At 44.9% G+C, this 25,498-nt stretch overlaps 1 protein-coding gene across 2 annotated transcripts; it reads left to right on the forward strand.

Annotated features, from left to right (window-relative positions):
• The first annotated feature begins 7,124 nt into the window (after positions 1-7,124).
• Positions 7,125-25,178, forward strand: LMAN2L (lectin, mannose binding 2 like). 2 transcript variants are annotated; one of them, XM_060251843.1, is made up of 9 exons: positions 7,125-7,317; positions 8,152-8,270; positions 12,667-12,784; positions 13,397-13,479; positions 16,996-17,028; positions 20,479-20,640; positions 20,756-20,870; positions 22,169-22,288; positions 23,209-25,178. In XM_060251843.1, exons 1-9 carry the CDS (start codon positions 7,164-7,166, stop codon positions 23,349-23,351), a joined length of 1,047 nt encoding a protein of 348 aa, XP_060107826.1. In that variant the 5' UTR covers positions 7,125-7,163; the 3' UTR covers positions 23,352-25,178. The 2 variants fall into 2 exon arrangements, with proteins under 2 accessions (XP_060107826.1, XP_060107827.1); XM_060251844.1 differs by lacking the exon at positions 16,996-17,028.
• The last annotated feature ends 320 nt before the right edge of the window (positions 25,179-25,498 follow it).

The raw sequence follows: 25,498 nt of genomic DNA on the forward strand, positions 1-25,498 counted from the left end.
ATTGAGCAAGCCTTGCAAAGCAACCTGTTATGCAGAAGGAAGCAAGAGAGAGGGAGAAGCCAGATGACAGCCAGTTGCTGGAGGGGGGGGCTGATTTGGCCCCTGGGCTGCATGTTTGACACCCCTGCCTTAGCTGTTTAGATGGATGCCATTTAAGACACCACAAATGTAACCCACAAATACCATGAAATAAACAGGAGATGTATAAGGGCATGGCTGCATTATTGTGCAACTCCTGTTTTCTTGTCACATCATAGTGGATTGTTCTTTGCATTATCTGGCGGTTCTTTCTCTGTGTGTGCAGAGATTTTCTGCTTCATGCACCTGCAATGGACATATGTGACAAATGTGATTGTCAGATAACCACAGTCACCACAGTGGTGAGGCAATTGTCATTCTGACGCTACTGTCACATGCAGTTACTGAATAACCTCTGCCCTGAATATTCATTCTGTCCATCCTGTTAATGGAGAAACTAGTTTCAACCTCAGTGACTTCATCAATAAGCCATGAATTTGGGCCACTGGCCTAGAAAATTTCTATGCAAATCCATGCAGGTAACAACTCAGAGCTCTCACATGTTCTGAGTGCCAAATGCAGAAACAGTGGCTTCTGTGCTGAGGCCAAAATGTAATACCCAAAATAATGGGTGTGGGGGTTGGGGGTGGGAGCCACCCTGACAGTTGTTAGCCTGGTGAGGCTCTTTGAACTGACCAGCTCAAGTCAATTGCCTCTTAGCTTGGCCTGCTTTCCAAGGTTCTTTACAACTCAATGCTCTGAAGATTTTGGCATGCCCAGACTGAACTATGAATCAGTAAGGCCTGGGTTCAGATTTTACCCTGAACATACTAGGTGGTCCTAGGTCAGTCTCAGTCCTCCATCTACAAAACGGGGATATTAAAACTGGTCCACCATTCAGGGCTGTTGTAAAGATTATTTTATTTACTTTTTTGTCACTTTGTCACTGAGACTCATTAATAATAATTCTTGTATGGTATTGTGTATAGTATAGTCCAGAGAATCAAAGATTTTTTGAGCTGAGAGAGCTCTGAGACAGCTGTGACAGACCCAAGGTCACCCAGCTGGCTTTGTGTGGAAGAGTGGGGAAATCAATGTGGTTCTCCAAATTAGAGTCTCCCACTCTCGACCACTACACCAAATTGAGACTCAATGAGGATTAAGCGGTATAAAACAATGCAATCAAATAGCATGATAGCATATCTAATGAACTGTGCAATAGAACGAGGTTTACACAAATTACAAAAATTAGAAACAGTGCAAAAAAAAAATATCAGGCATGAAATGCCAATCAATGCAGAGAATGGAATAACATAATTAGAACACGATGAGTAAGAACAGCATAACATAATAAATAGATAATGCATTCCATGGCATAGGCTATAATCCTGTTCTCTTTATAACGGCACCTTCCCAAGTGATTCTGTTACACTATAGCCCTTTATAAAGAAATGCTCTCCTGAACAATTTTGTTTTATACATTCTGTGGAATGGCAAAAGTGTGGAAGACTTTCTGGCCTCCTCAAGCAGACTATTCCACAAGTTGAGGGCCACATCTAAGAATGCACGTGTATAGGCAGAGATTGTTTTCACCCATTCATAGATTGGCACCTTCAGAAAGCTTTGCTCAGCTGAGCACAGCAAGAGAAAAAGTCTTGGGTGTATGAGAGGCCAGGTCATGACAGAATGGGCTGGGCAGGTGAACATGCTAGCAGGCTTGGGGCACTACAAGAAAGGCTCTAACCTACCTTCTCTGGCTAATGAACAACTCAATGCACTGTGCATGGGCTACGCAGTGCAGCTTTTAAAAGTAGGGGATGCTCTACCACCAGTGCCGGATTAAACCCTGTGGAGGCCCCTAGGCAGTCAAAATCTTGGGGGCTGCCTTGCAAATTATCTCAGAGTCTGAGTGCCCACCCCACTGCCCACAGCCCCTGCTGCAGCCTGCAGGCACCTTCTTAATAACCTCTTTTACTAAGCTACGGGGAAGAGGCAGAGAGAGGCAAACTTGGTGACAACTCCAGCAGCAGCCACACCAGGCATGTTTGGCAAAGAGCAGCTGAGTTGCTGGCTGCTGGTACAGACTGGGAAGGCTGCAAGCAGGGGGAAAACTGGTGGGGGGGGACCAGCCCAAGGCCTCTAAAGGTGTGGGGGCTCATAGGCCAGTGCCTACTTGGCCTAATTGTTAATCTGGCTCTGTTTACCCTTAAACTTATCTCCCTTCCATAGGGACTAGGAGGGAGGAATGATAGAGCATCCCTTTTGGGCAGTCATTTTCCTTGCTTCCTGATAGCTCTGAAGTGGGTTGAGGGGCTCCAAACCGTGGATCCTCTGACCCCACCTAGGGACTGGCAATTCTCCATTAAGGGCTTTCTGTATGATAACAAGTAACTTGAATTGAACCCAATCCAATGACTGATTGGTAAAAAAAAAGAAATGATTGCAGAATGAATGTAATATACATATTCCATCTAGCTCTTGATAGCAACTGGACTGTGGCATTCTGTACCAACTGGAGCTTCTGAACTGACTTCAAGGGCAGACCCATGTAAACTTCATCACAGTAGTCTAGTCTTCAGGTCAGTGTGGCATAGATCCATGTGGCTAGATTGACCAGGTCAAGGTTGGGAGCCAGCTGGTGGGCTAAATGAATACGGACAAAAGTGTTTTTTGCAGCTGCATTAATTGGCATCTCTAGCAGTATCGCTTTCAGGCTCTTATCCAAGTCAGCAACAGTTGGCTGGAACCCATCAAAAGCAGGAAGCACATTGTCCTTCCCAGCCAGCATTTTGTTGGGATTCAGTTTCAGCCTATTATTTTTATACACTTAACCACAGCAGTCAGGCAGTGGTGATTTGGATAGCCCATCACCAGATGATCTGAATTGAGAGATCAGAACAGGGTACTGTCAGCATATCGGTGACCTACTCCAGGATCGCAAACGGTTTCTCCTAAGGGTTTTGCATCTAGATTGAATAGCCTGGGGAGTAGAACTGAGGCTTGTAGGACCCAAATGACAAATCTCATAAACTGATGACTATTTGTCTCCAGCACCCTTCGAGTTTGATCCGTAGAGAACAATATAAACCAGCCCAAAGTGTTTAGTTCTATTCTCAGCATCTTCAGCTAAGAGGGTTAAGTAGTAGGTAGGGTGAAAGTCCTCTAGCTGAGACCCTGGAGAGCTGCTGCCAGAGTCAATATTGACTTTTAGACCAATGGCCTGATTCTGTATAAGGCAGTTCCAAATCCAAATTCAAATACCTTTATTGGCATAGAAATAAAAAGTACAGCATAGCAAATTTACATGGAGTTTCAGCTATAAAAACCAGTGAAACATCAAGAAGGGGAGCTAGTCTTTTGCTCCCTGATTGTTATGGCGGCCAAAAGGTACTTTGCAACCAGGCTTGTGATATGGGAACATTGGTCAGATAGTAGAAAAAAAACCTAACTTTGCTTCAGGTAAACCTAAAAAATTAGACAGAATAGGTTTGATTATGCAGCCCCGCACTTCCCCATAAAAATCACAATAAAGTAAGACATTGGCGACTGTTTCAAGGTGCCTTCCATTACATGGGCAGACTATCCTGATAAGGGATGTTGGCAAACCTCCCAGACAATACCGCTGAGGGTAGAACATTGAATCTTGCTAACATAAAAGAGCGGCGTAACTGGGGTGAAGTAATCTGGGAAAGGTAGGCAGCACATGATCTGGGAAGATGCTAAAGGGGAACAAGTTTTATGTCCAGAAGAACAAAGCGACTGTTTCTCAATATCTAAGATCCTCTGTTTCAGGATTCTGAATGCCTGCATTTCACTTAGCATACAGAGGTTGTCCAAGGGTACACTTGTGGAATGTATTTTCTTCTAGATCTGACTATACCAAGTGGAAACGAAGGAATCCGCTAGCATCATATGGATATAACTAGCAGGGTCTGCCCTAAAGTGTAGGTGTACCCAAAATTTTAGTTAGTAGCCATGCCCTGGTCTCAATCAAATGGGTTCCAGTCTCTAGGCACATTGCAGCATAGCTGACACAATTGGGGACCCCTAAAATATGGCATAAAAATGCTGCCTGAATTTGCTCAAGTTGGAAATTGTGGGCGCAAACCCAAATGGGGATCCCATAAAACAACTGAGAAACTATTTTAGCATTAAAAACATGAATGGCAGCTGGGACAAATTGGTTGCCGTTCTTGTAAAAAAAGCTAACCACCGCAGATGAACTACACCTTGCTGAGACAACTGCTTGCTTGTGTTGTACTGTCCAATTATGATTATATTGGAAAAAGGCCCCCAAGCATTTGAAAGATTTCACCTGTTCAATATTATTTCCCTTGAGGCACCAGCTTTGTGGTTTCCAGGACTTCAAAAATGCTAAAAATTTGGATTTTACATAGTTTATAGACAGGAAATTTGTCTTGCAGTATGAAGTAAAAGCGAGTAACAGGCACTTGAGGCCTTTCTGCGAACGTGACAGTACAACTGCATTGTTGGCATAGAGCAATAAAGGGATAACGGATGGGCCAAGTTTAGGGGAGTGACCATCAATAGCATTTAGAGAGGGGGGCCAGATCATTCAGGAATAAAACAAATAGGGGGCTAGAATACAGCCCTCTTTGACTCCCTGATTGGAAATTATCTTTGAAGTTAATGCACCTAGGTCGTTATAGCACTTGACAGCTATTAAGGGAATACATTTTATGAATAAGAAAAAGTAGGCGTTTATCCAGACCCATGATGTCCAATTTGTTCCAGAGAAGATCCCTGGGAATAGAGTCAAATGCCCCTTTTAAATCAAGGAAGGCCACAAACAGCCTTCTTCCCCCATTCAAAAATTCCAACAAAAATGGCAGTGTATTTCTTGACCAGGGGAGAGTCCTGGATAAGATACCGGAGTCCAACTGAGTATTCAAAGGTGCTCAAGAACCAGCCCTAAAGATTTTATCCTGGAATATTGCAGGTTGGAAGAAAAAGGTGACTAGCACAGATTTTCGGACTTTCCTCAAACAATTTGATATTATATTATGCCAGGAAACTTGGGCTCAGAGGGAAATACAATTTGAAGGTTATAAGTCCTATTCCACGCCAGAAATTACGCTTAGGCAAATGGGCTGCTGTAGTGCAGGCCTGTGTTGTTTAATTCCTTACCAGATTAAAGCAAAAACTACCTTTCTGCCCCCTTGCTCTTCACTGGCCCAGGCGCTTTTGCTTAAACTATCAGCCCTAACATTAATAATGGTTAATGTATATTTACCCCCTTGTCTAAAGACAGGAGACCTTTCAGCACAATGGAACAGTTTTAGCATGTATATTGAGAACCTGGAGCAGGAGTACCCCTCTGCCGAATTTATAATTATGGGTGAGTTTAATGCTAGAATAGGTAAAGATAATTATGCGTTATGTAAATCCTTGGGTCTTGACCTGCACGACTCCCTCCCCGAATTCCTGATTTTTTCAAGGAACTCTAAGGACCCCCATATTAATGCAGCAGGAGTATTCCTGGCAAATTTTTGTACCCCCTCTAATAGATCTATATTAAAGGGGTCTATGCAACATGACTTGCTCGGGGGTACACATTTAGTTCCAGATTAGGCAGTAGTGTTGTCGATTATGTTATTGTTTCTCTCAATCTGAGAAAACTTCTTGTGGACTTTTTAGTGGGTGAGAGATTGGACAGTGACCATTTCCCATTGATTGCCTTACTAAAATCTGAGGCTGTTAGCCATTCATCTCTGGGTCCTGTCGATATGCCTGCCCCTCCAAGAGTCAGATGGACAGAGACAGTTCAAGAAAGCATTAACCTGTTGCTCCAAACAAATAAATTAATGGAATTAAATCAGCAACTGGCCGAAGCTGCAAACCCTTCCGAGGCCCTTCAAATTTATAGCACTATAACTTCTGCTATAATTAACTTTTATAAATAGCAATAGACCGCTAAATCTAGTCCCCTTGTTCAAAAGACAGACCCATGGTATGATAAGGAATGCCAAAAACTGAAACGCTAACTGCGTGCAGTATATAGCTTATTGTAACAGCCTCAGTGCTAATATCCCCCTGAGCTACTTCAAACTGAAAAATAAGCTTAAAAATACAGTGGCTCATAAGAAAAGAACTGGGATTTACTTATTAGTGCCTCTACTGCCTCTAACAGTAAGCTTTTCTGGTCATTAGCTACTGGTGTTTCTGATGTGAAGAGCCACTGTTCTAGACATTCTATTCCTGCCGAGGTCTGGATAGACCATTTCCATCGTTTATTTTTGACCCTCTGACCATTGTATCTGATCAGCAAGAACAAATTCCTCCTGATCTACCTGAATGGCCCCCTGTTAGTCCTAATGAGATTAATAATCTAATCAATCATTTGAAGGCAGGGAAGGCCCCAGGCCCAGATGAACTCCCACCAGAATTATTTACAAACAATTCTGACTGGTGGGCTTCCCCTCTGGCGACTCTCTTCACAGTGATTGATAAAACAGGGACCTGCCTGAATCATGGACAAATTCTATAGTTGTCCCAATTTATAAGAAGGGTGACCCACAAGCACCACAGAACTATTGCCCAATTAGTCTGCTTGACATAGCAGGCAAATTATATGTGAGACATCTTCTGGAAAAACTCACTTCATGGATGAAAAGAATAAGAGTCCAGTGGCACCTTCAAGACCAACAAAATTTGTGGTAGGGGCAGGGCCGTAGCCAGGATTTCAAATCTGGTGGGGCCACTGTAGGGTAGGAGCTTTCGTGAAAAAGTGAGCAGTGACTCACGAAAGCTCATACCTTACCACAAATTTTGTTAAGTCTTGAAGGTGCTTACTTGACTCTTACCCTTTTCTGCTGCTTCTACCCTTCTTGATTTATACTTAAATGTGTCTGCACACCTTGACAGAAAACGGGCTCATAGCCCTTTAAGGTGGGATGGCTCAAGGAACCACAGCTCCCAGAATCCTTCACGGGACATGCTTGGAAAGTCTGCCGCCCTCATTTCTTTAGTTGACAAGCAATTCTATTGACCAACAGAAAACGAGCATTACACGGAAATAGGCGGTGCCTTACGGCTAAGCCAATGAAAGCAGCGTCCGAGTTGGTCTCGGGAAAGGAGACGGGAGGTGGGCGGACTGAGCAGTTGGTCGGGGTGGAGGGGAAAAGATGGCGGCGGAAGGGGTCGCCGGGGGATCCCGGCGGAGGTGGCGGCGTGAAACGGGGTTGTGCGTCCTAGTGCAGCTTCTGCTGTGGGTGGCCCTGGCCGAACAGATGGAGGAGCATCTGAAGCGGGAGCACTCGCTCACCAAGCCTTATCAGGGTGAGCTGTGGCCAGGCTGGTGGCTCAAGTGGCTTTTCCCTTTCTTAGAGATCGGAATACTCCCCACTCCGGTGCCTTTAAAGACTCGGTGACGCTCCACAACACAGGGTTTGGATTTCTCCTGCAAGACCTGTTCCTGCGTGCTGTTGTACAGAAGCTTTGCTAGCCGTGAAAATTTTCTCCAAACTAGGGGTGGGAAGGCTTCCGCTTGATTGGATTTTTACCTAGTGTGGTGGAAAGGGCCGTCAAGTCGCAGTCAATTTAAGGAGGGAACCCCATAGGGATTTCAGGACAAAGGGATTCAGGGGTAGTTTACCATTGCCTATCCCTGCGTTGCAATCCTTGTGGTGGTCTCCCATCTAAGTACTAACTAGGGTCGACCTTGCTTAACTTGCCAGGACATGACACGATTGGGCTAGCCTGAGCCATGCTTTAAAGGTACAAAGCCCTGCTGCCGCTGAAGATCTGTTCTTTCCGGGCTCTTCTGCTTCACCTGTTGAATGTCTGCACACAACTTGCCCATCTGGCACCTTGAAGGATGGGACACCCAAGTCAGGGTTGTTTACTATAATATTGTTTCAAAACGTAGTGTTTTGTTTTTTTCTTTGCAAGTATACATGACCTGGTTTTATACTGGAGAAAGTGGAGGACAGTGCCTAGAGATGGGTGTGAAAACAACTCTTTGCCCTTCTGCAGTAATCAAGCCTGGTTCTGTTTCTGTGGCCCCTCGGTTTGCTAAAGCTCCCATTCTGAGGTCTGTTATGAACTGCTGGTGACTGTTTTGATGCATGGAAGATTCTGCCTTACATGTCTTTTCTTTCTTCCACAATGCAGGCGTAGGCTCTTCAAGCTCTTCTCTGTGGGAACTTATGGGCAATGCTATGGTTATGACCCAGTTTGTGCGCCTCACTCCTGATATTCAGAGCAAGCAAGGAGCTGTTTGGAACAGGGTGGTAAGACTTGTGTTTCTTTCCTCTCACCTGACACTGGGTCCTGGGATTTAATTACAGCAGAAATAATTGGCTTGCAGCTTATCCTAGTAGTGATGTTATCCAATGTAAAGTTAGTGCAGTGAAGGGTGGGGCTGTTCACATTATGCCTCTGAGGTTCCCTTGGGGAAATCCTGTGCATTTTCATTCTGAAAAGGAAATGAGATGTATGGAAAATGTTTGATGTGTAGGAACATGACTGCTGGCTTAGTGGATTTGAACAGGGTTGTTTGGGATCCTTTGGCTGCAGGGGCCATATGTGTGAGTAGTTGTTTAAGGAAAGTAAGAAAACACATGTCCTGACCTGATCTCATCAGACTTCAGAAGCTAAGTAGGGTCAGCCCTGGTTAATACTTGGATGGGATACCTCCAAGGAAGTTCAGGGTTGCTACGCAGAGGCAGGTGATGGCAAATCACCTCTGTACATCTCTTGCCTTGAAACCCTTTAGGTTCACCATAAGATGACTGTGACTTATTGGCACTTTTCCAGCACTACCAAGAAAGCTCGTTTGCGGGACTTTGCAAATGTGTTTGATTTATACAGAAGGAATTTAGATTTTACCCTCTGGAATAATTATAAAAAAAAATACAGAAGTTGTGGCATTGGATAAGAGTCTGGTGGGACTTCTAGGGACAAGGAATTCTAGAGAATGGGTAGCCATAGTTGGAATGAAGGTGATAGCTTGAATTCCTCAGTCCAATGCCATGTAGATCTTTAACAATACACGCCACAACTTTTATTTGGCCCAGGAACAAGCTGTAAAAGGAGAGTTTTTTCCCAGTGTTTCTCCAAATTTACTAATTTTTTTCTGTTGAAAAAACTCTGAAAGTTCTCAGATTCTTTCATGATATACACTTGGAATGGGCAAAATGCTTTTTAGGATAAGGTTTTCCCATTTGGAAATAGAAAATATTTCATACCAGGATTCCACCCCCTCCATTGCCTCCCCAAATTTCCCAGTTTTTCCACTGGAAAAAATGAAAAAAGTTTTCAGGAAAAAGCATTTGTGGGCCTTTGCATTTCTTATCATGGCTGTAAATGGGTTCTGGATCGTATAACCTCATTAAATCAAGTAACCTAGGAGGTTTTGGTTCAAACTTTGTTTGGGAGCTCAGATTCAGTGGGCTTTTAGCTCTCTCTATACTCATTAAGCTTTGTGTCGGGGTGTGATGGTTTAAATTGTCATCAGTGTGTTTCCTAAGGGAAGGTCTATATGCACAACATTTAGGACAGGATATATTGTTAATGTGAAGACTTGCGGTGCATAGTTCTCCTCCCTTGATTAGAATGTGTGGAAAGGTCACATGTATGTTCACAATTGTGTGGGTGAAGAGCCATTATGGTTATGTTGCAGGGAAGAGTGTTAGGCTAGCCTGATATCATCAGATCTCCGAAGCAAAGCAGGGTTGACCCTGATAAATACTTAGATAGGAGCCTTCCAAAGAAGTCCAGAGTTGCTACACAGAGGTAGGCAATGGCAAACCACCTCTGAATGTCTCTTAGCTTGAAAACCCTATGGGGTTGCTATAAGGTGGCTGCAACTTGGTGGCACTTTCCAGGAGCGTTAGCTGTCAGTGTGGGTTTTTTGGTGGGGGTTTTGGTAGTGGTTCTACTTTTTGGGGGGAAGCATTTCTTGACCTTGGTTTACATCTTGGCAGAGCTCTTTCCAGTGTATGAGTTAGAATCAGAAATTGTTCTATTGTATCCGTTTTTGCTTCAGTTTTCATGCTAGAGACTTGAGCCATTTTGTTTGAATTACTGAACATTTTGACCAGTTTTGAACTTATGCACTTAGTCACATTTGGCAAGCGAGCATGGTGATTCTCAGAATGATCAGCAGGAGCATGTGACATGGGTGCTCTACAACTCAACATGAAAGCGAGCCTTCAGGCTCTGTTTGAGCTTGCCAGAGGGGGCTCTCTGTCCATTGCCAGAAGTACATATTTTGAGCTAGAAGGATTTTGGTTCTGATGCCCACCAGCAGTTCTGCTCTTGATAAGCTGCACTAATTTCAGAACCAGCTGTGGGTGTGAATGGCCTGGGCCCATGCATACTTCAGAGAAGAAAACCTCAGCTGATAAGGACTGATTTGGCGGAACCAAGCATGAGCTGTCTGAATGGCTGTCTTGGGTAGAAGGCTGAACAATTTTCACCCCATCTCCTGAGCACTTGTCCAGTGCCCTGTAACATTTTCCAGCTTGTTTGGTCATCTTGTGGTTGAAGCACTGTGGGGTTATTAATTGTCCTTGAGAGGTGGAAGAGAAGGCATCTTAATGGTGAGAAGGAACATCAGGATATAGGCTTTGTTAGCAGGATGGAACCTTCAGGTAATTACTCTATTGTTGGCTCTTTACTCTCAGGGAGATGAACTCCTTTGTTAAATGGATGCTGATCCTTTTGTTTTTATGTCTGTGTACAGTTTCCCCAAATCTTAATAAGGCCAACTGAGATTAATTACTTTATCTTGGATCCTAAATATAGCTCAATTGGCAGGAGAACTATGTGACTGTTGGCAGGAGGCATTGCAGGAGTGCAGCTTTTAGCTTGCTCACAATGTGGGCTCCACTGATCAGCTTCAAGGCAGCCTGCCATGTCTTCCAGAAGATAAGACTGGGGGCAATTGCTTTATGATTTTATTTTATCTTATTGCCATCATGTCACAGCCCATTTATGGCGGCCCTGTAGGGTTTTCAAGACAAGAGATGTTCAGAGGAGGTTTGCCGTTGCCTGCTTCTGTGTAGTGACCCTTGACTTCCATGGTGGTCTCTCATCCAAATACTGACCAGGGTCAACCTGCTTAGCTTCCAAGACTGGATGAGATCAAGCTTGCTTGTGCTATCCAGGCCAGGGCTATTATTTATTAGGTCTTGAAAATAAAAGCGATGCAAAGGGAATTAGAAAGACCAGTTCCTCACCACCACAGAGAAGCTTGTGATCAGTTGTAGGAAGGTGAGAGGTTTAGATGGTAGAGAGAATGAGAAACACCTGGTGTGGAAGATATTGTGGGCCACTGACAACCTGCAAGACCAGAAAAGAACCATGTGCTTTATAGTTTATAATGGCTGTTCCTGTCTTCCATTGCCAGAAGTATATATTTTGAGCTAGAAGGATTTTGATTCTGATACCCAGCGGCAGTTCTGATCTTGATAAGCTGCACTAATTTCAGAACCAGCTGTGGGTGTGAATGGAGGAATTCTTAGGCCTTATTTTGGTGTAATATTGGCTGAAGCACAAGCACTTTCTTCTATGCACATGCATGCGGACACAACATTTTGTTCAAGCTGGGGTGCTTCCCCTGCAAAGCACATACACAACACATTGTTTAAACAAGATGCCATGAAAGTACAAAGTCCTGCAGAAAAGTACTGTTGCTTCAGCTCCATGTCATGTATAAATCAGGTCTTGTTCTCTTCAGGTGATTGCAAATTTGCAGGCCATTGTGTTATTTTCTAGAGGGCATCCACTGAGTTCTTTGTCAGCAGGGTTGGGGAATATTTGTGCCAGAGATGAGTAGAAGGTAGACAGGGGTCACTTGGAGGGCCATTAGTGCCTGGTGGTTGTCAGGGTTTTTGCACAGAGTGCTGGACTAGGTGGTTCTCGGCTAGTTCCTGCTTATGTTCTTAAGCAAGATTCTTAGGCTTGCTCACTATAGTTATCTCTTATTTGTTTGAAGAGTGGCTGCTTTGCAAAAGAGAATCACACAAAACAAGCTCAGCCTGCAGTGTCAATCTGCAGTCCCATCCTGTGCATTTTCACTCTGAAAAGCCCCCTTGAGGTCATTGGTGTTTACTCCCAAGCCAGTGTCTTTACTGTTTGAAGACTTAGATTATTTTAACTGCAAATGGTCCTAATTCAGTTGGGTGAGAGGGGAAATGTTGGCTATGTAAGGAGGTGAAGGATTTCTTAGGCAAGTCGTTGCCAGTCTTATGCTCCATTTTCCAAAGTTTTCTTCAAGAAACTTTACAGACTGTATATGCAGTCAGCATGATATAGTGATTAGTCAGACTAGTATCTGGGAAACCTGGGTTCAGATCCATGTTTTGCCATGCAACACTGGGTGATCTAGGGCCAGTCACTCTTTTTCAGCCTAACCTATCCCACAGGCCTGTTGTTGTGAGGGTAAGCTGGAGCCCAGGAGGATGTTACTGTAAGCTACTTTGGGTTTCCATTGTGGGGAAAAAAGGGTGTATATAGAAAGCAATCCCAGTGCTTTACACCTGTTTAAATATGTAGTACAGATGAGGTTGAAACCTTTGTGTCATGCTTGCATGGAGAAATACTGGAGTGGAGACTTCTTTTGCTTTTACAAGGGTGCCCTTGCCATCTCAAGTTTCTCTCTATTCCTTTTTTTTTTGACAGCCTTGTTACTTACGGGACTGGGAGATGCAAGTGCACTTCAAAATCCATGGGCAAGGAAAGAAGAATTTGAATGGGGACGGCTTTGCAATCTGGTACACAAAAGATCGCATGCAGCCAGGTAAGAGGCCCCTGAGTGCATTCCCAGACCCATGCTTATGATACCCTTTGCAGGCAGATGTGTTGAAATGGGCTGATCCCTCCACAGGGCTCAGTCAGCAAGGCAAAATTTACTGTGAATTGTTGCAACATTCTATTTGGTCTGCTTCATCTCCTGCATCTCTAAGACCAAGAGTCTCCTGTTGTGGGAGGTGTGGAACAAGCAAAGAGCTGCTTGGAATAAAAGTTTTTAAATATCCTAGTCTTGAGGGCTGCAATTCTGGTTTGCTTGTTCCTTGCAGACCACTATATTTTCTTCCTTCTGACAGCCACCAGGAAGGTAGATGTTTAAAGCAGCTGATTTTAAAAATTGAGCTGGTCCATTTTCCCTCTCTGCCTGTCCAAGAGTCCATGCATGGGGGAAGAGCATCTGGCTGGTGGTTTCTTTGAAGTCTGCCACTGTTGCTGAAGAGGCATGCTACTCTTCAGGTTAAGTTGTCTGGAAAATCCTAAAAGTGTGGCAGGGACCTCGAAGGGTCCCTGGATCCAGAATGAGGAACCACTGGCTTTGGATCAGGTTCTCAAAGCAGCTGTCAGTGGTAGCCCATTGTGAACTCAGTGAAATCTGTTCTAGGGCCTGTCTTCGGGAGCAAGGATAACTTTCTAGGGCTGGGAGTGTTTGTAGACACCTACCCAAATGAGGAAAAGCAACAGGAGGTAAGGTGACCTTGGAGTAGCTCCATAAGCAGTGGGGGAGTTGGGTGGGAGGGGTGGGGGCATGCCTGGTTGATGTCCTTGTCCCTCTGTTGGAGTGAGGTGGAGGGGATTGGTTAGGGGGTCATGTCACTTGCCAGATCGCTTGCTAATCCTGAACTTTCCTTCTGGCTTTCAAGCATTCAGCAGGCTTTGACCATGTTCACTTAAACACATCTGCCCCCCCCCCCCTTTGAAATGAAGCCTGAGATTCTCAGGATTTTTTTAAAGCTCAGGATATTGTTAATTTTTTTCTAAAATGTGTCTTAAAATTGCTTGCATTCATCTCTTGAATTATGAAAATGGTGCTAGTTCAGTTTCATTTTTTGAGATAAGTAAACAGTGCTGTTTAGTTGGCTGTTTCAAATGTGTGTTTTAATTTGGATGCCTGCTCTCGTATTTAATGAAGTTGTTGTTGGTCATCATAAACCTTGGTTCCTTGTGCAGAGATGTTCTCAGTCTGTATTCATAGTTGGAAATATGCATATGCTCGAAACTTTTGAGATGTGCATGCAACATTTTAAAAAAACATTAGAATTAGAAATATTAGTGAACATCTAGAAACTTTCTGACGTGTTTCGTCACCAACTGTTTTGCTGATACTGGATTAAAAGCTATGTTTGTTTGTTTATTAAAGCATCTGTACCCCTATATAGTTACATCCTCATCCCCAAATAGTATTCTGTTTGGATTGTGTTTCCATTCTGCATCCCCAAATAGTATTCTGTTTGGATTGTGTTTCCATTCTGCAGTGCTTTTGCCATTTGCATCCTCTTTGAGTTTAACCCCAAGCTTGAATCTTGTTAACTTGTTTGCGTCCGAGTCCAATATCAGAATGCCTAACCTGTAGATCTTTCACTTTTGGGTTAGCTGTTTCAGGCAGACCCCTTCAAGACCATGGTTTTGCTTGCAGTAGTGCGTAACTGAGCCATTTAGTCCTCTTCACAGGCAACGATATGGGGATTCCATGCGGTGTATATGATCCATGTTGCTGAAGAGCACATGTGACTCATGCAGCTAAGTGGGTGGGGCCGATGGGGAGGATTAACATTAAGGAAAGGTTGATGTGACTGGCCCCGCCCACACAATTGCATTATTTGAATGCACTTCCCATCTGTGTGGGATACTGCACATAAGTGGCTCCTGGTTACTGGGTTCAACTTGGGAAAGCAAATCCCATGTGGGGAAAATCCCCGGTGCTTGGATGCAGGATGTCTGTAAGCCTGATGTTGGAGAATTATTATGTATTTCCTCCGTCCTGGTTAACAAGTAACCTCTGTTGTTTACCAGACATCATGGTGGGGGCGGGAGGGGAGGTGATATGGCACATGCTTGGGTTTTTGCCCTGAAAGGTCTCCAAGAATACTAATGGCAAGCAAAACGTTCCTTGCACTCTGTAACCAAGATCTTTTTGAGTCTTTAACCCACCATAACAGAAAGAAAGCGGATTCCCAGTAGCCCTTGAATTGATACCTGGGAGAGATGATTTATAGTCAGCTGAATCAAGCAGGACACCTTTGCCTGGACTTTACCACTTCAAGTCCAGTTTAGCAGAAAAGTAGCCATTAGACTCGGCTGCTTCTGTAAACAGACAGAGGCTTTGCCTTGAACTTTGGTGTGAGTATAGTCCTGTTTGACAGTAGAGAGATTTTTGTTCTTGGATTTGTATTTGGCTAGAGAGGGAAAGCTTGTGAAATCCAAAACAAAATTATCAACAAGCTGCCAATTTTGTTAGCAAAAGGCTAAAGTTGTAGGTTTAGCCCTTTGCTGACAAAATTGGCAACTTGGTTGAGGGCCTTGTCCGTGTTAAAACGTTGCAGCCAGATAGAATGTTGAGAATCTCTCTTTGTGCCAGAGCAGAGCGGACTTAGGTTGTTCCATGTACACCTTTGCCTTTTTTTGTCTTAAAACAGTGAGCCAAGCCAGCTTGTGAGGAGCAGTGGAAGAACCAAGCCAGGCTATGTAATTCCAGGTTCTCTGCTATTTCAGTGTGGGAGAATCAAGCAGATTGCTGTTAGGAAACAAAATTTTCTGTGATTTGCCAGGACTATTGAAATGTTGCTTTTGGTCACCTTCCTAAAGGCTGTTGTACTTGGAGGTGTTTGGGTCTTCTTTCAGATGTCAAAATAGAAACAGCAGTCCAGTGGTTCTTTAAAGGCTTAACATTTATTCTAGCATATGTTCTTACAAGTCAGAGCCCACTTTATCAGTTGCATCCATCAGGCCAATTTTTATGTCCATAACAGAAAGGAAGTAATGAATTTCTTTTTAATAACAGCAAAACTTTTTCAAGGATTAGGCCTCCTAAGAGTCCTTGCACTGGTTTCTGGAGGTAAACTGGGTGCACTTTTAATATAGTGAATGGTATCAATGGGAAAGGAGTAGTAGAAGAAACAGCTGAGAACAAGCTCTGAAATGCAGCATCCAGCTTGGGACACAGTAGGCCTGCATAGCTTTTGGCTCAACAGGACTGATATCATTCCAAACTTTGGATAGTGAAGTGGTTTTTACTCATTTCATTTATAAAAAATACTGTATTTTTGCTTCTGAAAAAGTTTGTTTTTAGAGGGTTCATGATGATTTCTTTCCCCACCCCACCCCGAAAAGCTCACCTGCTGTGCTTCTTTGTGATTATCTGATCTGGGTGTGTTTCCCATTGGTATTAAGACAGCCCAGAGTAGCTATTCTAGCAGTGAAAGAATGGGCAAGCGTTTTTAAAGATTGGTAATTCTGATGCATGTTTGTACTGGGTGAGGGACACTTGAACAATTCAGTTGTACTTGACAGCATCAGAATTACTGTCTCCATCACAAAGGCTAATAGACAGGCCACTGACTCGGGCAGAGGGGTATTGGGCATCTGCTTCTGTGGGTAGATGCTGTGTGATCACAGGTGCTTTCAGTAACTGAATTAGTCTTTTTCTCATAGCACACAACTGGGGGAATAACTGTGCTAAGAGCTCCACATATATGCTTTGCGGCTTTCTGGGAACTAAAATATGTATGTGTTAAGCACCTGACAGTCCCCCGTGTGTGGCTGGTGGGCTGTATTTGGCCTTAGGGGTCGTTAGCGGTGCAGACCCATTTAGAAATCTGGAAAACACATGGGAGGGATCATTCTTATACATGTGTATTTTGTACAAGGGTAAAATTCACACCATGGTTCTTGCCACTCTGCTTTGGTCTGTGTATGATGCTGTTTTTACTCATTGTGTGTGTTGAGGTGTCCCCTCCTCCATGGCTTGGTTCACACATGTCCCCCTCCCACTGTGCTCTAAATGCATGAAAACATTGCAAAGCCCCTTCCCAATATTAACCTGAGTCCCTGGGGCCAGAATAAGGGCAAAGCTGGCATTTCCCTCCAGGTGGCTGGGTGTTTTCTTTCCCAGTTTACAGACAGATGTTAAATTGCCTGTTAGGTGACTGTCTCTTGCTTCTGTACTCCTTTTTTTGCTTTGCAATAACCGTTCTGGATCCTCAGGCCCAGAAGAGGAGGTATTCCTCAGGAAACCAGGTACTTGAAGATGCTTTCCTGGTCTTGTTTTCAGCTTCTAGCAACCCCCTTCTCTCTATTTGAGTTGCAGACACATCTTGGGGATGAGGGAACTGCATTGTTTGGAGCCATCAGGAGAGTAGTTCCCTGGCCAGATCATTCTGTGTCTCTCCCTTATTCAGGGGGTTCCCCCCCCCTCTTCATCCTGCCTTGTTTTAGCTGCATTGCTTTGGAGTTAACTTGTGTGTTCCTTTTCTTTCTGCCTGCTTGTTCGTTGCTTTCTGCGAATCTTTTGCCTCTTGTGTGGAAGCAAGATTCAAATCCCTCGCCTCAGCCAGAGATTGCTTGTGCGGCCCTGAGTAAGTCCCATGCTCCAGATCACATGTCTTCTTCTGTAAACCATGAAGAAAACCAGTTTGGACCAGTTAATGCAGAAGAGTCCCTTTGGCATACAGCTTCCTTCTTTCCACTGGTTCTACTTTGCAGGAGCCTAATGAGTTGGCTAAGATTCTTTTAAGGGCCTCATGGGTTCTGTTTGGTATCTGTGAAACATCTGATCAGCTATTGGTGGTGATGTTTTTAATTGGATGGCCTCCCATTTTTTTAAGTCTTGTTCTCAGTGTGCCAAGGCTGCAACCTGTTGCCAGCCGCACCCTGCTTCCAACTGAAGTTGGCAAAGCATCTGACACAAGATGCTGATGAGGAGACCTTAAGATCATGACCTGAGTGAACTTCATCTCTTTTTTGCTTAGCATCCAGCCTGTGGAAGAGTTCTGGAGAAGCTGATGCTTGCACACAGGGTCTTTTTTTTTTTGGAGGGAGTTTTTTGTCTTAATAAAAGATTTTACATGACTTTTGTTTAGCTATGGACTAATGTAGCGACTTATTCTCTCGGCTCTGTCTTTGCTCCGGTGTAACCCAAACTGCCTGGTAGGTGGACTCTCCATCTCTTATGATACAAGAATGGCTGGGCTAAACAATTATATTAGTGGGCAGTAGATGAAGGCCAGACAAGGACTGATTTGCACCCAAGAGATGGGGGTGGCGCCCTCGGCTTAGATGGCTTTTAAACAGGATGTTTGTGGAAGGCTATGTGTGTGGAAAGCTCTTTGGTGGCTGCTTCTATTAGCCATGATAACTTGTGTCTCCAGGTTCAGAGCAACTGTGCGCGTGTGTGTGGGGGGTGGAGGCACAAACAAGGCTAAAAACGATTCATATGCTGCTTGTGGTCTCTCTACATGAGGATCTGGTTGGCTGGTCTTGGAAACAGGATTAGAGGGACTTTTACTCTGATCTAGTGCGGTAGTTCTTGTATTCTGTGCCAGGGAGGCTGTCAAGAAGTCCATGGCCGAACCCTGTAGGCCCCCAGGGCAGTTGTACCCAAGTCACCAGACTGTTGCTTAATTTTACAAAAGATTTATAAAGTTTATTTCAATTTATGTCAATATAAAAATGTAATCTGTAGCCAACACATTATTCTAAAATAATGCAGCAAGAAAATAAGAAAGCTAGCTTAATTACGTAACACTTCTTAGAACTTGTGTTAGATGGCACAAATCTTAAATTCAAGAGTCAATGGCCAGACTCAGCCATTCTCCACATAGCTAGCAATTGCAATTCAAGCAGATCCTTGTTCAGGCCTATCAGTATTCCAGCTGGTCTCTCTTCTTCAGGGTCTTCAGGTAAGGATAACATCCAATCAGGCTAGGCAATGCAGCAGCAACTTCAGGACAGAAGCAAGAGAGTGGAGGGAGCTTTTCTCTGGTGCACATGTGTGCTTTCTTTTTCCTTCCTCCTCACTTCCTCTCTAAAGGCAGAAGAGGTCTGGTGATGCAGCAGCAGCTGGGTGAAGGAAGCAGTTGAGAGCCAGTTGCTCATGGGATGGATACCAGCCCTGAAGAGCCAGACCCATCCTGTGGGCCACATGTTTGACACCCCTGCTGCAGGCTGAGAGACCAATTAGCAACACCTGCAGAATGGACTAGGCCTGTTACTCTTCATGTTAACCCTTGAGGGGAGGCCAGGAGTGCTTTGCCTCTTAAAGAGTTCATTCTACAACTTGTATTATGCACACACTTTGGATAGTCTGTCACTCTCCAATGTTGTTTTGCATAATCCTGCCTCTGCTAGCCTTGGGGAAAGGGGAAGATGCAAAACACAGAGCTCTTCCTCCTGACCATGGTAATCCTATTCAGCGCCTCCCCCTTCCCCAACTTCAGGCACTTGCCTGGGTCCTTCCAAATATATCTTTTCATCCGCAAGGGCTATAAATATTTTGTTTAATGGGAACTGAATGTCTTGGAAACTAAACTCTGTACCTGGGGCTATATTTTGCAGGCTTGTTCAGAACTGCAATGGATACAGATAACAAAATACAGTAGGAATGAATTCTGTCCAGAAACCTTTTATCTGAAGGCAAGATACTATCTGTTTTGAGAGTGCAGGTCATTGGCACATTCCCTTTGGTTAGGCCTTCTGAATGGGATCACAGGAAGACAGTATTGGATGCTCCTGCTTCACCTCCTGGAAGTAGTATGAACAGTTGCTGCTCTCATTTCCCCCGTGTGTGTGTGTGTGTGTGTGTGGAGAGGGAAGGGGCACATGTTTCGGGTTGCAAGGCATTAGGAGCAGAGAAGAGGAACCTCATCCTCTGCCTTGGTTAGATGTGTTGGTCCATTCAAAGAACCGGTTGTTCCAGGTCAGGCTGGCACTGATAAGGCAGGCTTCTTGCTGGATTTTATAGAGGCTTAAGCCAAAGGCTGTGTGAAACACAATGAGAGACTTGAAACCCACACTTCCTTGTTTGAAATTGGTGTGTGTCATTCCATGTCTGTTGTGCCATGAGAAACTGGCCTGTATCCTCCTATTGCCCCTAAGCAAAGCCTGAAACCTAAGGAACTTCCTTCTAATGGAAGAGCCCCTCAGCCTCTTTAAGCTGAAGCGGGTTCTTCAGTCTAAAGCTGGATACCACCTGCCACTAGGATGTCCTACTTGGGCCATAGTATGGAGCAGCAATGGGCAGTCTTTGGGCCAAATCTGAAATCCCTGTTAAACCTTTATCACAGTACAGTATAAAGCTTGGCACTGTCTTTCACCTTTAAGGAAAGGAAGAAAAGTACTGGAATATGAATGGGAGAGAGAGAGATTCTTTTGGATATGGTGTTGACCAGGGCTTGTCTAGCTTGTGCAGCAAAGTATGCAGCACTCCTCCTTGTCCCATCTATAAAAGCTGGCCCTCATTGATGCAAGTCCCTGGTGTAACCTTTTGCTGTGATATCTTTCCTAAAAGGTGATCTCTGGCTGAGGTGCTTGGCAGACTAGGTAGCTACCATGCTTGCTGCAGATCCGTCCTGTCACCCTTGGCTCCCTGCATGTGCCTTCCCCTTCTATTGCTCACCCAAAACACCTGGATCTTGAGGGGCATTGTGAAAAGTAGCTGCCACCTGACCTGTGATCCTGTCTCCTCTTCAGCGCGTGTTCCCTTATGTCTCTGCCATGGTGAGCAATGGCTCTCTAGCCTATGACCACGACAGGGATGGGAGGCCCACAGAACTGGGCGGGTGCACGGCAATGGTGCGTAACCTCAACCACGACACTTTCCTGGTGATCCGCTACGTGAAGAGGAGGCTTACCGTGAGTGTCTCTTTCCTTTGGCCCCATTTCCCCCCCATCCCAGCATTCCTCTTGTGCGGCCCTGGAGAGGACTTGGGTGGAAGGTTTGCCTGGATAAACGTCTCCTGTGTTTCAGATCTTGCTCGACATAGATGGCAAGCATGAATGGAGAGACTGCATTGATATCCCAGGGGTCCATTTCCCACGAGGCTATTACTTTGGAGTGTCTTCTGTCACTGGAGACCTGTCAGGTATGACTGCTTTTGAAGCAAGTTGAAAACTTACTTGCACACATCCATCAACCTGCTTTATATTGTTTCCTCTGGCGGAGGCTCTCTGGAGTTTCAGACAAGAGGTCTTTCTCATCACCTGCTACCTGCTACTTTTTTTTTTAGCGGAGAGGCTAAGGGTTGGCCTGGGGGCTTTCTGCATGCACAGCACTTGCTTTGCCTTTGAGCTGCAATCCTTTTCCCTCCAAAGCTACATCCTTGTTTATTAGCTTTGCTTTAGCCTGGCACCAATCCTTGTAGGTTGAAACAAATGGCGGTGGGCCCACTGGTGATTCTGCCATCTCCTCCCTTTGTTCAGTGCGTGCAGAATTTGTTTGGAATCAGAATCTTTAGGGACTGTTGCTGCTATGTATTTTTCTCTATTTTTTTTCCAAAAAGGGTTTTAGTCTTTGTGGTGATACGATTTTTAAAAACCCGCAGCAGCATCTGCATCATTGGACTCCAGTTATTCGTGGGGTACCACTTTTAGCCCTTTTGTGTTTTTATTTATTTAAATGGTCTGTCATGTTCACCTTCTTTACACAGATTCCATCACAGCATGCATGTTTGCTCTGCTTGTTGCATAACAGTGATGTGAAGGCCAGAATTTTTCACCTCAAGGTCTAAACGCACACAGGAGTGAAAGCCAGAGCTGGTTTAATGTGTTGTTGGATTTTATTCCACCCATTGTCTGAAGAACTCAGGCAGCAAACACAGGCCATTTATTCCATTTTATCCTTGCAATAGTATTGTGTGGTGGGCTCTGCTGAGCAAAACAGCCTGTTTGGCAGGCTGGGGGCCTATTTCCCTGATCATAGACTGCCCCACACTGGTTTCGCAGTGCTTGTTAACTGCTGCATCTAGAATGTCAAGCTGGAATGGTTGCAGAGGAAAAGAGAATGAATGACTGCAGGCAATATGAGAGGTTGAACTATTGCAGCCGAAATCCTGAGTGGATAGGGGCACACAGCTCTTTCTCACTGTTATTTGCATTCTCAGAATGATGAGAAGCCAGTGGAATCAGTTTGCCAGAAGGGGCCCAACATGCAGCCGCTTCCTCTGTCACTGTAATCTGCCACTTAGCTGCAACAGTCTAAGCCTGTGATTGCTGCAGTCCATTCAGCCAGTCTAATTCCACTCAGTGATTGTACCAGGCACACCTAGCGGCTGGTTGAATGAATGAATTCTGAGAGCTGGTTGAATAAATTCAGCACCAGATTGAACAGCAAAAGGCAAGTCACTGGCCACAGGCCCCCAAACTCTTTGTTGTTTTTCCCCAGATAACCATGACATCATTTCCCTGAAGTTGTACCAGCTGACTGTTGAACGGACACCAGAAGAGGAACGACGGGACAAAGAGGTTTTTCTTCCTGTTGTGGAGAACATGAAACTGCCTGGAAGTAGGTTGGGTTGAAATTGGGAGGTGGGGCTCATGGGGGGAGCTGCAGGAAGAGGGTTATTTACAGCGTAGATAGAGATGGCTTGTAGGGCGCTTGTGTCCTTTGGAGCAGAAGGTCCTCATTTGGAAGGTCCTTTCTTCTGCAGTCAAGGGGCTCTGCTTGTGAGGCTAAGTTGGGGAGGTCAATTCCTGCTCAGTTGCCATAAGTGTCCCCTTGAATGTTAGCAGTTAAGAATCCAGGGGACATTTGCACCCATGGGCTCCTGCAGCGATTTGGGATTCCCTTCCCTGTGCTGAGATCGAGGAACATGTTGATGAATCAGCCATGTGGCTCCTTTCCATTCAGTTGTGACTCCCTGCCAAGCTGGCAACTATAAAGGGAAACAACCTGTTGGCCCTGTCCACGCGATCAGCTTCCACCTCCCATTCAGCTCTGTAGATGCAGGGTTGTATGCCTCTTTAGGAATGAGTTGCTGGGAGGGTCAGGTTCAGTTGTTGTTCAACATCTGGATTGGTTGTGCTGTCTTATTCTCTAGCAAAAATTTTACATACATTTCCTTGCAGTAGCTGTCATCACACAGCTCCAGCACAGCTCCATCCATTTTCAGGAGATGAGAATAGATCAGGCCAAGGATTGCTCTGCCCCCAGCATCCTGCTTCTAACAGTGGCCACCCAGGTACTTCAGGGGGCTTGCAAGCAGGGCATGATACAATGGCTTCTCCTTGTTTTGTCCCAGCGATCTGGTACTTTGAAGTCTCCTCTCTCTGAACATGAATGCTCTATTTTCGTGAACTAGTAATAATTGATTACCTAGTCATCCCACCCTGGAAGTTCTTCTAGGCATGAAGAATGCAAACAAGGTGGTGATTTGTGATAGCTTTTGCATTTGAGCCCCTGAGTGTGACCTCTGTCCTCTGCAGTGGAGACTCCGCTGGAACCGATGAGTGGCCTTGCTCTGTTCTTGATTGTCTTCTTCTCACTGGTTGCCTTGGTCTTTGCCATTGTCATTGGAATTATCGTCTACAACAAATGGCAGGAACAGAGCCGGAAACACTTCTACTGATCACAAAGCGTCTTGGCCTATTCTACAGGGGTTTTGCCTTCTAGACTGCCGCTGATGGCATTGGCAGGGGTGGTAACAGATGCAGGTGGCGGCTAGTCTACAAGGAGTATCCTTCCCTAGCCCTGCCACAAGAACTGTAGTCCATCTGGACCTTGAAAACTTGTAATGGGATTGACTTTTGGCTTGGGGACCTGCTTGTTGGGACTCTCAGTTGGGGAGGCAGTTATACCTGCCCTTTCTACTTTGCCTTTTTTCCAAACTGAGCTCACAGCCCCAGCATTTGTACAAGACTCAGTGGGTATTAACATATCCTTGATAATGTGATGTGAAATGAACTTCCATGTCACTGTGGGTAGATCAGGAGACCTCCAGCCGACGGGGCCCGCAGTTGGCAACACCTGCTGTCCCCCTGTAAAGACACCTTTGTGGTTGGAAGCCAGGAGCTTTGGTTTGGCAGGGGGCAAGATGGCAATGCTTAATGTGCTGCGGGGAGGAAACCAAGCCATGTGGTCTGGATGTCTTGCTGGGGTCTCCTTTTCAGTAGCATCTTGGGCAAGTCCTTGCCTTGGAAACCTCATAACCTATAGCTGTAAGAAATAGTGACCACTGTTCTCTGATCCACCACCCAAATATTCCTTGTGCTGCTTGTGGGATAGGGGAAAGATGGATGCTAGTCTGGTGAATCAATGAATGTAACTACTCCCCCTCCCCCTCCTCAAGAAATAGAAGCGTCTCATCTCCCTCGCTCATCCATGCCTTTTATTTTTTTTACTTGAGGCATCTGATTATTATGAGGTTGGGCTTAGCAGCTAGACCTTGCCCAAGTAAATGATGGTGCCTTTGCTTTTTCCAAAGGTAAAGAGCCTTGATTAATCCGCCAGGAATAATTGAGATCATGATGACTTTGATAACTACATGCGGGTATCCGCAGGAACTCAAATAAGGGCCTCTGTTGACTGCGGTGGTCTGAGCCTTGCTGTAAGTCAGGGGTGATGCCTTGCTCTAGGGCAGGTGGTTGGGTGATGCTTCAGGGTTTACGAATGCTCCTTATGCTCCCTAGTTTTACCCGTCATTATGAAGCAGCCCTAGAATGTTCTAGAAAATGCATATTGTGTTCAGACACACCATAGTGCCCCACGTGTGTAGTGGCATTGGTCCTAGAATCCACTGCAGTTGCACAGTTGTTCCATAGTAAGGGCTTACTGAAGCCGAAATAAAAAGGTTTTTACAAAGGTAGAAAGCTGCTTTAAAAAACAAAAAAACTACTGATCTTAGAACAAACACATTGTGTTTTCATTACTGCTATGCTGCCTCATCCTTTCTCTGAAGGAACTTGACTGTACCTGCCCCCAGTTGGTGCTACAACACCTCAATTCCCAGTGACCAAAAGGATCCTCCCCCCACCCTTGCCCAACACACATGCACACACATTAACACACACTCTCTGATGAGGTTTCCCTTTTTGTAATGGTCAGAATTTTAAAAAAAATTTGGGTCTCAGTGAGAATTGACCTTGTTTGAAGGAAATGTCCATTGTTACTGGGTCTGTTACTGTGGGAGTTGTGTACTGACTTTCCACATTTCTCCTCCTCTGTTTGCTGGAGGAGTGGTTGTCTGACCTCCCTCTCATGGAGCTGGCTTTAAATCTGTAGGGGAGAAGGGCAGTGCTGTGAAATGGTTCTGAGGAGAACAGCCCGTAGTTGCTTTATACAGTAGGGCAGCCTTGCCTTGCCCTCAGGTAACTGGATTGCATCATGCTGTCTTAGCACCCCCTTCCCCTTCCTTTTGCCACTGTCAAGAGTTTTAATAAAGGTCATGTTAAGAGATGTTGATGTGTTTCAAGTGGGGCTTATACACAAAACCTGTTGTGATTTTTTAGGGTCTTAAAAGGAGGCTTCCTCAAAGCTGCATTTAAAAACAACAACAAAAAACCTCGAGTCCATCTGTTTCCCTCCTTTGGTGCCACCATTTCTAGTGGTGGCGTCATTCTTCTTCCTGGAGTGATCCCAGCCAATCAGCAATCACATACTGAGCATGATAATACTACAGTCCTGTGTAGCCTTTGGGGTTTGGCTGTGTAAAGATGCCATTGAATGAAGCTGATCCAGTGCAAAGGCACTAGGCTATTCCTGGCTGCCTGCCTCTGC

Source organism: Heteronotia binoei, chromosome 12, assembly GCF_032191835.1.
Source record: "Heteronotia binoei isolate CCM8104 ecotype False Entrance Well chromosome 12, APGP_CSIRO_Hbin_v1, whole genome shotgun sequence".
Taxonomy (NCBI): Eukaryota; Metazoa; Chordata; class Lepidosauria; order Squamata; family Gekkonidae; genus Heteronotia; species Heteronotia binoei.

Excerpts from the sequence above, each read along its gene's own strand:
- LMAN2L (XM_060251843.1), top strand. The coding sequence starts at position 7,164 with ATGGCGGCGGAAGGGGTCGCCGGGGGATCCCGGCGGAGGTGGCGGCGT. Across the intron at positions 12,785-13,396 it reads AAAAGATCGCATGCAGCCAG|GGCCTGTCTTCGGGAGCAAG; the intron begins GTAAGAGGCCCC and ends AATCTGTTCTAG. Across the intron at positions 22,289-23,208 it reads GAACATGAAACTGCCTGGAA|TGGAGACTCCGCTGGAACCG; the intron begins GTAGGTTGGGTT and ends TGTCCTCTGCAG.